General features: G+C 39.4%; 1 protein-coding gene across 1 annotated transcript; it reads right to left on the bottom strand.

The window, feature by feature from the left end:
* Positions 1-1,212: 1,212 nt before the first annotated feature.
* slc39a4 (solute carrier family 39 member 4) lies at positions 1,213-14,551 on the bottom strand. The gene is made up of 12 exons (XM_040122722.1): positions 14,161-14,551; positions 11,144-11,494; positions 8,686-8,881; positions 8,103-8,269; positions 7,322-7,505; positions 6,782-6,954; positions 6,322-6,522; positions 5,695-5,793; positions 5,335-5,389; positions 5,068-5,220; positions 4,786-4,973; positions 1,213-4,684 (listed from the first exon to the last, which is right to left on the bottom strand). The coding sequence occupies exons 1-12, from the start codon at positions 14,368-14,370 to the stop codon at positions 4,556-4,558; spliced, it is 2,106 nt and encodes a 701-aa protein (XP_039978656.1). The 5' UTR covers positions 14,371-14,551; the 3' UTR covers positions 1,213-4,555.
* Between the last annotated feature and the right edge of the window lie 1,196 nt (positions 14,552-15,747).

Here is a 15,747-nt window from a genome sequence, read left to right as displayed (position 1 = left end):
TTTAAATTTAGTGAAGTGTTCCTTTAATTTGAAACTGCTTCACCCAGCGGCCAACACCGGAAGACTGAGCTTACTGGACTCAACTTCCACTTGATAATACACATACCTCTGAGGGTGAAACAGGAAAAAAGTTGGGCAGTCAAGTCAACCTTTTCTGGAAAGGTTAGGTAAAGAATCTCAGTGATCGATTCACAATCGACAGCCACTCCCGGGGAATGTTTATTCTTGAAAAAGACTGTCGCTTTGGCAGGTTTTTACTGAGTAGATTTAGACAAACAAGGAAACGTGTAAATAGTTTTTTTTGAAGAACGTCTGACCCCAATTCCCTTTTCTTTTCTCATCAATAACACGCACTTTGAGTTGTTAGAGACACAAAAACTCAGCAGTATGAGTATGCACTCTTCAGTTTATTGATTTGAACATCACTATCATCTTACTTTGGTATTGAATTTTGTATTCATATGTTTTTTTAATATATATATATATATATATATATATATATTATATTTTATATTTTATATATAATTTTTATGATAACCAGCATGTTTTAAACATTATCAAAATTGAAGGATATTTTAAGACCTTCCTGACGTTCAATATAGCAGTGGTTCTCTACCATTTTAGTTTTAAAGCAAAGAAATATCTACCCGTAGAGTTTCATACATGTTAGTTATGAGCAATTCAACCACAGGGACATTCCGGTCTCAGATTGTTTCATTTGAAAATTTGTTAAAAAGCTGAACTAGCAATTAAAAAAATATTATATAAGTAGTAATTTTTTTTTTTTCATTTTTCCTACTTTTATTTATCATCTAATGACCCCTCAAATTAATCTTGTGACCCCTTGGAGGGTCCCAACCCCCAGGTTGAAAGCCACTGAAGTAGAGGGTGTAAATTCTTTCAATGAATAAAGTTGTTTAAGTGTTTTTGGAAGAGGAAGAATGTTTTTCTGTGCAGTAGAATGTGCTCATTACAGAGTGGACAACCCATCATCTTTTAGTGACTGACAACAGGCTGTTATGATGACTGCATATTCTCTTGTTTTCAAATATGTGGCACTTTTATTAAGTGAGGTTCCTTAGGAAACAAAATTTGGAAAAACAAGTCACATACAGTTTTGAAACGTTAATGGAAATGGTGCTTTGTTGGTGGGATAGAGACGTAAGAGGCTTAGTGCAAACATATTGGATATGAGAAACTCAAATTCAAGACTTGTCGTCACTCAGTACAACTTTATTACAGACATCTAAATGTGGGATATGACCAGTATAACCACAGTCATATGTTGTTGTTTTTTTTTGTCCTCGACGGTACAGAAACTGTTGTAACACTGTCAAAGACTTACCTGGATGTCCATTACTCATCATCTGCCCTTAAAAACAGTCATTCAGTTTCAACACTCACTGTTTGTACTGCATGTACAGTTGTTAAAAGGCTCCATCACTCTATTTACTGTATGTGTGTGTCTCAAAAATGATCATTTAGAAATCAGACATTACAGTAACACAAAAAGCATTTACAAATCATCCATTAACAGGCTGTTTTTATTTATGGCTCTGCCTTTCAGTTGTCTGCTGTTTCTTTTATCTCAGTCTTTAATCTTTTTTTTTTTCACTGAATTACAGCCTGACAAACTTCTTTATGAAGGTGTAAAACTTCCCATCCCGCTGTTACAGCATAATTCACCTAGGCAAGTCTCTGTCTTGGTCTTTCTCTTGTCTGTCTTCATTTTCTGTCTATAAAGTCAGACGGTGTCTATCAACACTACTGTAAAAGTTATATTATCTAGTATATTGTATGAGAAGCTCAAAGGTCCAATTTTAGAACTAATTATCCAGAGTTTTATTGTTAAAGTTGCACAACCTTTTGTATTTTTCTGTAGATGTTCTAAATTCTGTATGCCAGTTTGGAAAGCTGAAGTCAGGAAAATCCAGTTTTCCTCTGTCAGCAGCCACACGCTGTAATCTCTATAATTTGTTTTTTACAGCATATGCTTAAAGGATCAGTACATAACTTATATGTTGTCATTAAAAAGGTTATTTTGTCTGAGAAAAAATAGACACTAGTTCTGACTAAGCATACATACTATATGTATGCCAACATGCAAACATATACATACACTCACTGAGCACTTTATAAGGAACACCATACGAATACTGGGTAGAACCTCCCTTTGCTCTTAAAACAGCCTCAGTTCTCCGTGGCACGCATTCCACAAGATGTTGAAACTTTCCTTTGATATTCTGGTCCATGTTGACATGACTGCATCACATCATTTCTGCAGATCTGTCAGCAGCACATTCATGCTGTGAATCTCCTGTTCTACCACATCCCAAAGGTTCTGGTGGATTCAGATGTGGTGACTGGCCACTGAAGCACACTGAACCCACTGTCACGTTCATGAAACCAGCTTGAAACGACTTTGGCTTTGTGAAATGGTGCATTATGCTGGAAATAGCCATTGGAAGATCAGTAAATTGTGGCCATAAAGGGAAGCAAATGGTCAGCAGCAATACTAAGATAAGCTGTGGCATTCAAACCATGATTGATTGGTACTAAGAGGCCCAAAGTTTGCCAAGAAAACATTCCCCACACCATTACAGCAGCGCTGCCAGCCTGGACTGTTGACACAAGGCAGGTCGGGTCCACAACATCTGAGTGCCTCAGCAGAAATCCAGAATCATCAGACCAGGCTACGCTTTTCCAGTCTATGACTGTCCAGTTTTGGTGAGCCTGTGCCCACTGCAGGCTCAGACTTCTGTTCTTGGCTGACAGGTGTGGAGCCCGATGCGGTCTTCTGCTGTTGTAGCTCATCCATCTCAAGGTTCAAAGTGTTGTGCATCCAGAGATGCTTTTCTGGTCAACACATCACATTAACTGAAGCTCCTGACCCGTATCTGTGGGATTTTAATGTGCTTCACGGCTGCCACACGACGGTCTGATTGGATAATTGCATGAATAAGCAGGTTACAGGTGTTCCTAATAAAGTGCTCAGTGAGTGAACAGTATGTGCCCCTCTTTGTGCGATGAGTTGTCAGTGGACTCTGTCCCTAATGAAAACGATCACATAGCCTGTAAATTGAAGAGATTAGATGAGACAGATAAAAAGAAATATTTGCTTCCACCAGTAATATTGGCAGACAAAGCACTGAAGACTCTTAGATAGACTCTTTGTATATGTAATTATATTTGTTATTGATATGGTCAGAAATACTCACTGGTCTTCAGTCAACACTCTGAGACTATTTCTGATCTAATCTCATGGCCGTCTAAAGAGTGTAAGAAGATCCTTGTTAAATCAGTTGTCTCTGTTTTAAAAAATCCATTTTAAAATCCAAATTTATATTCAACCACAATGAATATAGGCCAAAAGCCCAAACCACTGCAGGAAGTGAGTGAAAACAGTTTTGGTCTCCTCCTTTACAAAGTGTAAAGGAGTGTGTTTTGTGTTCTTCATCCACCTGTTGCTTAGGCGGAAGAAAAAAAACCCAGAAATGATATACTATACTGTATACACCAACATATTAATACTTATTTATACATATATTTTCATCATAATTAGTTTTGTGGGATTTTTTAGTTTAGTCAATATCATCCACCTTTTCCTCTGGCAAATTTGACGTTTTTGTTTGTTTTCCCAAGGACTCAACAACAGATACAATTAATAAAAAGCACAAAAAGAACGTGTCTGTACAAAGCTGTATGATACGAGTATATTACTAAGGAATTCAAGGGGAACCAACACATGTACAGTATATTCTGAAATTTGGTGTCGTTTTTGACACTCATCAGTATGAAATTAAAAACAAAACAAAACAAACAAAAAAAAACAATCTGAACAGACACTTTTACTGCCAAGAAACAGCTATGGGTTACTGTGGACTTTAACAGTCCAGCATCGATTCTAAGTTTACGATTAAGTGACTTTAATGTGTCTGATGTATGTGGAAGTGTCATTGGCTGAGGAGCAAAATGGGGCGAGCAAATGACCAAGGTCAGCATTGGTAAAAAGTTAAAAAAGTTAATCAGTCAACTTTTTTTTTTTTACCAGAACATTATTGATTGATAAGACGTTTCTAATATTTTTCCCACCACTATTGGTTTTACCTATTCAAATGCAACCTACTGTATTGATTGAAATATACGGGATTGGTCATAGGGAGGCCATTGTTTAATTTTTCTGCACGAAGTTAGCAAAAACCACCTGAAACATGGTCAGTTTACCAGCTCTATGGTCAAGGGGTTTGGAGTTTAAGGGATTTAAGAGGCACAGGTAATTTTAGTCACTTATCAAGAACCTCTCTGACTGGATTAGTTCCTCATCTGACAGGTTCTTTACTCTTTTGTTACTGGGAACCAGGAGCATCTGGCAGTGTTCTGTCTACTTAAGCTTCTTTTAGTCTCATCGTGGGGGCTTATGTGTAACGTGCATAAATGTTACTGTACATGTCGTTCATTCATCGATTTTACAATCTCCATACATTATACCAGAAGCAAAGCACACCGACTGGGGAGACCAATGTGTTATTGTATGTGTCTTGACAGAATCGATGCATTAAAAGCTGATCCTCTCTTCGTAAAGTGACAACACCAACAGAATACCCCACCCGGTTAGAAGGCCGACGTTCTGCAGCAGAAACATCAGCCAGGGTCTCTTGTTGCTGATGTGGACCATGGTGGGGAGCTGGAGAGAGAAAAAGAGATGGAGGTAAGAGTGAAGTGTGTATCATTTATACATTACTCATTCTGTTGTCTTTGTCAAAGTCCGCAAACACAAACACTCACCATATCAGCCAGCCCCACGTACAGAAAGAGTCCTGCAGTGATGGCAGCTATCCACTGTTTGGTTGCGAGGTCAGTGGCAACAGACAGGGCGATATACAGGCCGATGAACGAGGTCATTGCGCTGCCAACGTTTAAGAGCAATGCCCTGCGGACAGAAATGCCACTGTGCAGCAAAATGGCAAAATCGCCTAGAGAAACAAAAGCAGCAGGACAACGTGAGGAAATCCTTTCTGAAAAAATGATCAGACCAAGAAGCTGCCTGCATTCGGCTTTGTTCTTTACCCAGTTCATGTGGTAGTTCATGGCAGAGTACAGCCAGGGATGTAGCCAAACCAGACCTCCATGACAGGGAGAAAGCCGCACCCATCGCTAAGCCGTCTGCAAAGTTGTGAATCCCGTCGCCGATAGTTATCATATAAGGCAGCAGACGCTGTTCTGCAGAGGCAGGCAGAAAAAGTAATAGTTAGAGGTGGGGCAGCCACAATAACTAACACCATTATCATAATTTGATGATATCATGCTTGTTTTTGTGTCGGAAATTTACTTTACCTCTAGTGTGCTCTTTTGGCTCTGGGAGTGATTTCTCGTTGTCTTCACAGCCAACCTGAAATGTACATGTTACATAAAATGGGACTGCATACAAAAATTCAGTTAGTGCTGTTATTGACGTAAAATGTGTCTTTGGACACAGCTTTACAGGTTCTAGTCCAACATTTCTTAGTACGAATACAATCATGTTTCGCTGGAGAGGCCTGTCACTTTTTATTTGTACTATACTGTTCCGTGCAGGTCAATTAGATCCCCTTTGCATTTGTCCTAAGAGACTGGATCAACAAAACCTTTTTTTCCCCAGTTTTTATTAATCAGAATCCCACCTGAAATTTTATTGTGTTAATGTATATTTCTCACCAGGTCTGCTTTTGATGCCGACTTGTCTTTTTGTTTCCTCCCCTGTTGATACATCTCTAAAACCCTCTCATGGTCACAGTGGTGAGGCTCTGATCCTTCCTAGAGAGAGAGGGAGAGAGAATACTGATTAAAGACTGAAGAAAAAGTGTAAAAGGAAAGACTGCAAGAGGAAAAATGATTAGAGGAAGAGAAATAATCGGACAAGTGTAAGAAAATTCAAATAGATAGAAATAATTTCTAATTCAGAGTGAAAATAAAAACCTCTTGCATGAGATAAATCTTTGAACAACGCCTCACAATTTGGAAAACTGGATGAAGATAACTAGTAAGATTTTATACTAATAGCAAAGCATATTCAAGAAAAAATGTACCTTACCTTGGGGTTAATTTTTGTGCTACATGTCTATTTTACATTATTCATAACCTGCTGTGGACCGATCCTATTGAGCTCCCATAATTTAACAGGCAATGTTTGAAAAGTCACAACTTTTTTAAACTTAATGAAAAATGTTGGTTATTTTGGGAAGGATGGTTTTTAAGCTATGTGTGCGATGCTAACAGTTTTATCTGTGTTGTTGTTTGTTTGTTTGTTTGCTTGTTTGTTTGTTTGTTTGTTTGTTTTCTTACCGCATGATGGTGTCGGTGATGGTGGTGATTATCTTTATACATGACCAGAGAGAAGATGGTTTCCAACAGGTAAAAGTAGTAAATCCCAGCCATCACGACCAACATCTTGTAAATGTAGTCTGGAGTGTTTTCCTGGTGATTGTGATGTGATTGCTTGGGGCTGCCGCCCTCGTCGTGCGAGTGCACGTGTAAACCTAGAAACTGGACACCGAGACCGCAAGCGGGAGTCAAAATTAGTACATTCCGCCCGAAAATCGCCACGAGTGTTAATGTCATGGGAGAATTGATAAGCCCTGGGGTGGCCTAGTGGCCATGAAGAATACAATATAACTGCAAAGCGATATGGGTATTTAAACCATTACAGTTTTACTAAACTCGTGTTGTTTCGCAGTCTTTTGCCTTCTTAGTGGGGTCTAAAAAAATCTCTTCATAGTGCTTTAAAACTGTTTTACTCACTCACCATGGGTAGCAGGTGCAGTAAGGCATCTCCAGTCAGTGAACCTACAGCCAGACTGATGCAAAACTGGATACACAACTGGAACACATTGGTACAGGAAGTACACAGCAGCACCACAATGCCACACATGGACATCAGTGTTATCACCACATTGGCGATGGTTGCATAGAGGTATCCTACAAGAGGAAGAAAGAATAGAGAAAAAGGGGTCGGGGTCATCGACGTGTTGAAGAAGAGCCAAATACAACCAGCGCACGAAATGCACAACTCAGTCTCTATCATGGACACAGCATGCAGTATGCTGCTACTGTGTGTATATAATTACCCTTCATTAACATTTTTGTTAGTGTGTCTCAAAAAGAGGGTCAAAGGTGAACAAAAACCTTAACACATGGAAACCCGTATATCAAAATTATTTTCCAAGCTCACAACTTGAAGGTGCAGCATCTGTATTTGCAACTTGTAGGTCAAATATTTCCAACAATGGGGGTAGGATCACTATCAATCACTCTCACCTTGTTACCCCAGTCCACACACACTTACTCTCAGTCGTGGTGAGCCCATCTGGTTCCACGTGTTCTGCGATGTCCGTGCAGGCTCCGCTCAGGATCTGCTGGACCAGTGCGGGGCTGAGCCGAGCCACGTCAGGCTGACCCAGACCAGGGGAGGCAGAGCTGTTGTCCCCTAGACCAAAGATCAGGACCAGCTCTTCAGCCGAGAAACAGTGCTGGGAGAAATCAGAAAGTTTAAGCGTTGGTTGTAACTGCCCGATGATCTGTGAGGTACTGTAGTAAAATCTAACTTTGGCTGTTCCTCCCACTGTATGTGTTCATCACAACCACTGTGGACCTTACCCTGCGTTATTCTGTAAAGATGAATGAAAATCAAGGAAATTTGCTCATTTAACAGGCAATGAACCCCCATCTGTCACCTATGGTATTCTATGTTAGTTTATTACTTTTGGGACTGAAATGAATGATTACTTTCTTTATCAGTTATACTGCCAATTATTTACTCCATTAACTGATTAATTGTTATGCCTATAGAAAGTGTGTAAACAGCAAAAAATGTCCATCACAGTCTTCTAAAGCTAAAGCTGGTGTCTTTAAGGGTCTTGCTTTTTCCAACCAACAGTCAAAGCCTGAAAATATTAAATATACAGTGATATAAAACAAAGAAAAGCAGCAGTCCTCACATGGTGTATGTTAAAAAAAGGTTATCAAAATAAATGGTGACTAGGTTTCTGTCTATAAACGATTAATCGCCTGTCTAAAATCAGATGTGAACAGATCACCTTATCTGGACTGTATGTTGGCATATTTACCTGATCCCAGGTGGTGTTTCCGTCATGCCCCTCATGATGTTCATGGCTGCTCCTCTTCATCCGTCTTGCAATCCTGTGATCATGATCAGAGTGTTCATCCTCCTCGTGGTCGTGCTCATGTTTGTAGTCAGTCCCTATGTTCAGACTCCTCATAAGAGCCTTGAACTCTACAGAGCACAAATATAAACAACCGTCGGATTCATGTGGGTTTACAGCAAGAACTGGTGACACAACTAATAGACATAAAGAAACCAAATATAGAAAATGAAGAGGTGTGTTGATTAACAAAATCGGTAACATTAAAATATTTTGGTCCAACCAACGGACGAATTTTTGCACATTTTTGTACTCCTGTAAAATATGCACATTATTATAATAAATGAAATTCTGCAGTTACGCTCTAATTTGCATTTGTTATTGCCACACTTTTACCATGGGTTGATTTAAATAAGTGGCTCCCTCCCGTGTGCTAAACAAGACAGTAAAAGTAGGATGCGGGTCTTTGAGCGATAATTATTTCTACAGTTCTTTCAATGCATGTGTCTTGTGTCCATGTTTTTTTGCAATGGTGTAGGACACGTACCCCTGACAGTAAAGTTCTCTGATCCAAAACGGTCCATGATGTAGTCCAGGAAGAAACTCTCATCAGGCAGGCTGATGAAGCAGTGACCTTGCAGAGCGTGATACAGGACGCGGCCCAAAACTGCACCCACTTCCTGTCTCTGGTCTGGTGATGATGCGTTGACCTCCGTCATGATGTTGCTGGCTGCTACACAGCTCTAGTTACCATGGTGATGATGAAGAGGAAGGGTATGACAGAGAGTTTTACTAATTCACTCAAATACAATAGAGTTGTCAGTGTTGAAGGTACACTGATCGTACTTTTTTTGTTTTAGTCGAGCAGTTGCTTTGGGGGAATTAGATTCACTCATCCACGGTACAATTTCATGCAGGAAATTAATGGAATCGACTAATCTTTCTCAGTAACTTAACTTCAAAAATATTCTTTCATTAATGTATAATTAATTTAATTAATTAAAATATTCTTTCATTAATTTTGATTAAACCTAAAATGTCTAGTTTTTATTTATAAACTTAACTTATAAACACGAGTTCTTCTGGCTCAAAGTCTTTTGTCTTGATTTGATGAGTTGAATGAAAGAACTGCTGAGAGTTCTCTCGACTCTTTTAAATTCCTTTTTCAAAGAAACACCATCAGTATATCAGCGCACTGCCGACGATGCCTTTTTTTCAGAGTGAAAACTCCCCGGAGACTCTGGAAAGTTTTGCAGTTTGAAGAAAATTTTCATGGTGGAAACTTGGTGTGTGTGTGTCTAAGACAAGTTAAATTACATCATAGTTGTTCTCATAGTAATGGAAACACTGTGAACCACTATGAGGGCTGGTATTGAATTCCCACTCACAGGGGTCTCACGTGTTGTCATTGCACTGATCCTGGTACAAAATGGCTTCATTAGGAGCAGCCAAAGAAAAGGAAAGCAAATCTGCCTTTAACATTCGTCAGCACGGCTGATGTTGTTTATTCAACTTAATGTCTGAAATTCATTGAACTAATTTTCTCAGGTTCAGCCAACTCAGTAGTTTCTACATTTTCAAAACCCATAAAAAAAAACTTTAAACTTGTTATTCACCCTTTAATTATTCACATTTTTAAGGCAGCAGGGGAACTTATGTTAAGTTGAACCAACTTTAAATGATTAATAGTGCGTGCGTGTATGCTGATGCTTAGTAGTAACAGTTTGGAGAGATATCACCATACTGCCATGTGTATTGTTGTTAATGATTCCTGATTCTTTTGTCACTGTTGTCTTAACTTCACTTAAGTTAATTAGTTACAGTAGTTATTTAGGAATGTTAATGTCCATATTGGGGAAAATTGTCTTCACCACACAGCGGTAAAAACAAATACATCGGACAATAGATGAAGACAAGCTACAGAAACACAGTTTCAACAAACTAGTAAAAAAAGGGCTTCATGATTTAAAAAAAATACTTGAATTTATGGAAGGGCTAGATGTTTGTGAAATCATAACTAGGCTATGAATTCAGCGAGGAAATGGAAAATAAAGACTTTCCGTCCAAGGAGCAGAAAAAAAATATGTTCGGCTAATTGATCACCACTGTGGTGATTCTTTACTGGTATAACTTTCCTGAACTCTCTTTTATTTGCCTTCTGACATTATATTCAGTGTCAGTGCAGCAGTACCAGATGCTCGAAGAGACCTTTCTTTGACGAGTGCTACGGTGATGTGGCTGAGTACAGGGCAAAGCCTAGTAGGTCTACTGCATCATCACAAGAGTATGATAAGATATGATGAGTGATAAATACTGCAAGGGACCAGGAGCAAGAGTAAAGTGTTGCTAAAACACTACTTTAACACTGCATGTGCATGATTGATATCTGGAAAGTCTTATATTTAAACATGAATTAATCAGAAAGCAACAAAGATCGTAAACTGGCACCCCGGCTACTACAAGAGTCAATTAGCAAGTCCATGTGGAGTGAAATAAAACTGAACAGACATTTTTACAGCAGACATTTTGAGTTTTCACACACCGGTCAAAAAAAATGACATTATTATGCTCTGTTAAACTGCAGTAATTGCTGGAACTGATCCTTAATTAATGTTAGTAGTCCCAACTATGGCTTCTCCTGCTATGTCAACCCTGAAGGTCCTGCTGTGAAAAAGGGTGTCTTAATATTAATATATATAAAGTGCTCCGACGCACGTTTATCAGACCTGTTAGCATGTCAGAAAGATTATAGAGGGACAAGATGGACAAATGCTTGACAGGTATGACAAGAAAAATCGGCATACTCATTTTCCAGCTTCCAAAAGGGGGCATGACAGAAAAAGGTTGGGAACCACTATTTATAAAACAGTCCATTTATGAACTGAGGGTCTCTCTAAAAGGACATGGAGTCCCTATAGGTCGGAGCAGATCACAGATGAACAAATGCTGAATATTTCTTTGGGTTAGTGGACCAACGTAATTTTTTGCTGTAGTCCTAAGCTTACCTCACTGTGTGATGGCTCGTAGTGGTCGTGAAGCTCTTGCAGCAGAGCCTCTAATCCGTGAGCTTCGATGTGTTCATGGTCCTGGTGCGCCCTGCTCTTTACATGCTGTTGTTTGTGGTGGTCGTGTTGTGTGATTTTGTGCAGGAAATGTTCAGTCTCCTCTCCCCATCTCCCCTGCCCAATCGCGGCACAGACCAGGCCAGGAGAAGTTAGGTACAGGACGCAGCCGGCAGCAAGATCAGTGAACTGAGACACACTGATCGTTACATTTTTCCTGCCTTTTCCAGTTTCATCCTCTCCGCGATGGGAGTGATTGCTGATCAGCTGGTGAATGGCATCTGTTAAATCACACTACGCAGAGGGCAGAGCATACACACACACACACAGAAAAACATACATACAGATTAAAGCAAGTAACAGAATACAGTTCATTTCAAATCATTTCCAGGCAACTATAACCTTGTAAGCAGAATGAGCTTCTATAAAAACACACATGCAGAAAAAACAGCTGCCGCAGAAGTCTTGCATGACTTAAATCAAAGTGTGTTCATTTCCTTGTTTTTCTTTAAATTATTGTTATTCAAAATATTTTAACTTTTGTTAAATTGAAGATCGTTAGACTTACACATAATTAACTGCAGCCTGAAGTCTTACCATGGATATCAGCTCTTTTATTACCTTTTAATTAGAAACAACCTTTTCAGACAACAAGAAGAGGGGAATGTAGGCTACAATTTAAAATGGAAGAAAACACTATAAAATAATGACAACCATCTATTTTGACCCAGAAACTCTGACAGCGGGGAGAGGGGAGAATAAAGGATTTTTTTAAAAAATGCAGTTATTAAATATGCAAGTTATTTTGAAGTAACATATAAAATATTTTAAAATATAGAATATATATATATTTGACATCTTTTTAAGCAGAAGAAATTTGTTTTTTTAAAGGTTCGGTTCACCCACAAGATAAAAAAACACATTTTCCTTCTGACCATGTCGATAGTTTATTTTAATTTGCCCTGACCTTCAGATACTCGTCTCTGAGATTTCTGCCTCCCCCCTGAATTCCACAAAAGATGAATGTAATTTGGTCTTTGGTGAATTAAAAAAAAACAAAAAAAAAACTCAGTGACGCCAGCAGTGTCTTGGTTACTCTTTTCTTTAGAACAACTACCTTTAGCACAAGAAATACTCCCTATGAAAACTGGTACCAGCATGTTCTGTGGATTTTTTCTTTTTCTGGCAAGTAACATTGCTGGTGGATTTTTAAATGTAATTTTATAATGCATTGAGCACCACAAATTAAATTTCAATCACCTCTGTTGTGTTGGAGTGGTGGTAGAGGAAGACCTCCGATACGTCAGAACATGGGCATAAAAAACCCAAACTTTTTTTTTTTTTTTTTTAAAGTTCTGTAATTTGGGTGAACTGATCCTTTAAACTGTCAACCAATGTAGTAATATGACCACAATATCAACTCACAAGGTCGAATTTTACAGACTACTTGACATGGACATTGACATTATAGACTTTACCGTGGGTCAAATGATGTTTATTATTTTATTGAACCTGTTTCAAGCTTGTATTTGCTGTTGTAACACTACTGACAATGGGCAATCTATGTTATAAGCCTTTGTGACTACTGAAAACTCTGACGGTGTCTTTTTATATCAGTTCTTTATTAGTAATATTAAGTGTATTATAATCCAAGCTATCACTTGTGCTGTAAAAAAATGTTTTTCCATGTCTTAATTTTTGTTATTGTCCCAATTCTTATCTTTTGGTTTCTGATACTTGACACTTGATACTTATGGCCTGTCCATTCATTCAGATTACAGCTGACATGTAAGAAGTTAACGGACTTCACTCTCAATCACTGAAACAACGGGCTTATCCAAGTTGTCTGCAAATACCTAAAATTGCCCTTCATAAAGTAAGCACATGACTTAAAACTGTAATAGAGTAATTGTGGTTCATAGAGAAACCTATAATCAGACTAAGATAGGACAGGATCTTGTATTAAAAAGGGCCATTCTGTCATTTTACAGACTTGATAACCTTGAGAATTACTCTTGGGAACGTCATTTCCCTTGAGTACTTGCATGGAAAAAAACCCATGTATTCTTACTGATGCCTTTATAAGCTTTGAGAGTCCCCTTTTGCCAAACACTTGTCCAGATAAAGTGACTGAAAGCTTGGCTTTATTATTAAATATTTGCAATTAACCTGAAACTCAACTTCTTAAAAAAGTAAGTAAAAATTAAAAAAAACAAAACAAATGGATTTATTAGAAAAGAAAAAAAAAAATCTTTAGTTTCATGTGCAATATTGAGAAAAGCAGATACAATGGCCACAGTCCGATACTGTAAAGCCAAGACGACTAAACCATAGAAGGGTCTGTGGAGTTTATAATAATGTAATGATGATGATGATTATGATGATGATGATAATAATAATAATAATAATAATAACAAGTTTAGGTACAGTATATATCAGAGCTTACGGGTGTTGTGTGTGTGTGTGTGTGTGTGTGTGTGCACAGGAGTTAGAATTTTGTTTCTCGAAGTGCTTTTCACATTGCATGCTTATCATATGCTGCTTGTTTCCCTTGGTTTTACAGAACAATTCTCTGTGAAAAAACACAAAAACTCTCTACCGGTTCTCGGGATAAATACGCAAGTTATATATTTCTTTTAAAAAAACAAAACAAACAAAACCCCGATTTTAAGGTGTTGGCAGGATCCCGGTCTGATAATATCAGCAGTCACGAGTGGATCCGAATTTTACATTTCTTCACTTTTATAGTACATTAATTACACAGAAGGGCAAAATCCACATAATAGAGTAACTGCGGGCTTTTTTTTTTTTTTTTTTGGTAAATAGCCGTGTGGCAGTTGCCTGCGGCAGCTACAGCTGGTTGATAACTTTTGGACGTTGACCCCTTCCCACGGAACCCGCAGCTCGCCTCACCTGGCTCTCCAGCCTGCCCGCGGAGTGCGCCTAATAAAAAAACTCACCTTTTCACACGACACCTCGCCGCACTGCACACGTTTCTCCAGTGTATTAAAGACGGAGCGGAGGGACTCCCCGGTCAGATACCGCTGTCCCGGAGACACGACGCTGACCACGTCCCCGTAGGCTCCCTCCACGGCGGCGGAGCCCGCAACAGAACCGACCAAACCCCGACCGGCAAACAGAGCGAGGAGGAACAGCGCGGAGGAAAACATCGTAGAACTTTCTTTAAAAAAGACCTTTTTTTTTTTAATAGTAAGAACTAGTTACTTAAAAACGGAAAGGAAACTGTGCAAAATAGGCAGGTAGAGGCTGACACAGTCCCAAGGTATTTATACAGACCCATTGAGCTGCATAGCGCTCAGCTCACAGCTGTTATCAGTTGGAAACCACTGCAGTTTCAATGGACCTGGATTGTGATTGGCTGAGACGTGGCTCGTGATGCCCTATACCTGTCTATTAAACCGACTGTAACCCATACAGGCCAGAGGGGGATCTGGTCGTAACGTCTACACGTACCCTCTGAGATTTTATGATTGATGATTTATGCGATGTGTTTTTTTTTGTGCTATTGCTCCGACCTCACTGTGCACTGCAGCCCTCCAACGCGAACCGGCTGCTTCTTCCCTCATTGGTGGGGATCTGAACTTTTACCCACTCAGCTATCTTACACCACCAAGACGGCTGATATCAGGGGCCACGCGGTGGTTATCATCACCTGGACAGTTCCACGGAAAAGAGGAGCTCCAAGGGTCAGTCCCCGCATTGTTCTGGGGCGCAGCAGGTGTTTCGTGCCGGCGCCGCACGGCTGTGGCTCTAACTTGCCGTTTCACAGGGCTGTTTGCCGGCCACCGAGAAAGTCGGGGAAGGTCGGGGAAGCGATTAATACATTGTAAAATTGCTTCACATTCTTGCATATAGTAGCTTTAAACACGACGATTGCTCGGTGCTTGTTAAAGTGGATCGAAACTCGAACAGACTGTTGCATCCCCAGGGGAAGTGTGATAGCCTGACATTAAACACTGAGGCATTTCAAAAAAGGAACAAGTGCTTTCAAAGATGTCAATCAATCTCTATGATTCCTTGTAAGGTGATGGCTTCCTGGAAAGGGATCGGTCACAAGCATTGCATTACCAACATGAAATCTTTTTTCTTTTCTTTTTACTGGGACTGTCAGCCATAAAAAAAACTAAGGGACAAAGGTGAATGAGCTAATAGGTTATTGTCTCTTGGGAGGAATAAAATGTTGGGTTGCTGGCACAGTACAAAGGCGAACGCTCTTTAACATTTAAAGCCCAAATGTAGTCAAGTTTTAGCCCAACATATTGAATCTGAAGCAGTGAAGAAAGTGGGCCTCTGATGTAACCCAGCAGTTTTTGGGTTCTGTTCGACCCAACCCATCGCGTGGATACTGAACATACTGTTTATCACCAGGCAGTTACAGACACTGACAACCTGCCCAGGGTTGAGAGCAAACCACCAAAACACTGACTCACAGTATTTAGATTGACACTCCTTTTTACAGGTGCATCAAGCAGATGAGAAGTAAATCAACTGGTTAGACTGGACCGAATATACGGATTTACTTTATC

The sequence above is a fragment of the Xiphias gladius genome, chromosome 24, assembly GCF_016859285.1.
Source record: "Xiphias gladius isolate SHS-SW01 ecotype Sanya breed wild chromosome 24, ASM1685928v1, whole genome shotgun sequence".
NCBI classification, from domain to species: Eukaryota; Metazoa; Chordata; class Actinopteri; order Istiophoriformes; family Xiphiidae; genus Xiphias; species Xiphias gladius.
The sequence above is the reverse complement of the archived record's forward strand: the minus strand, read 5'-3'. Positions and strand labels throughout refer to the sequence as shown.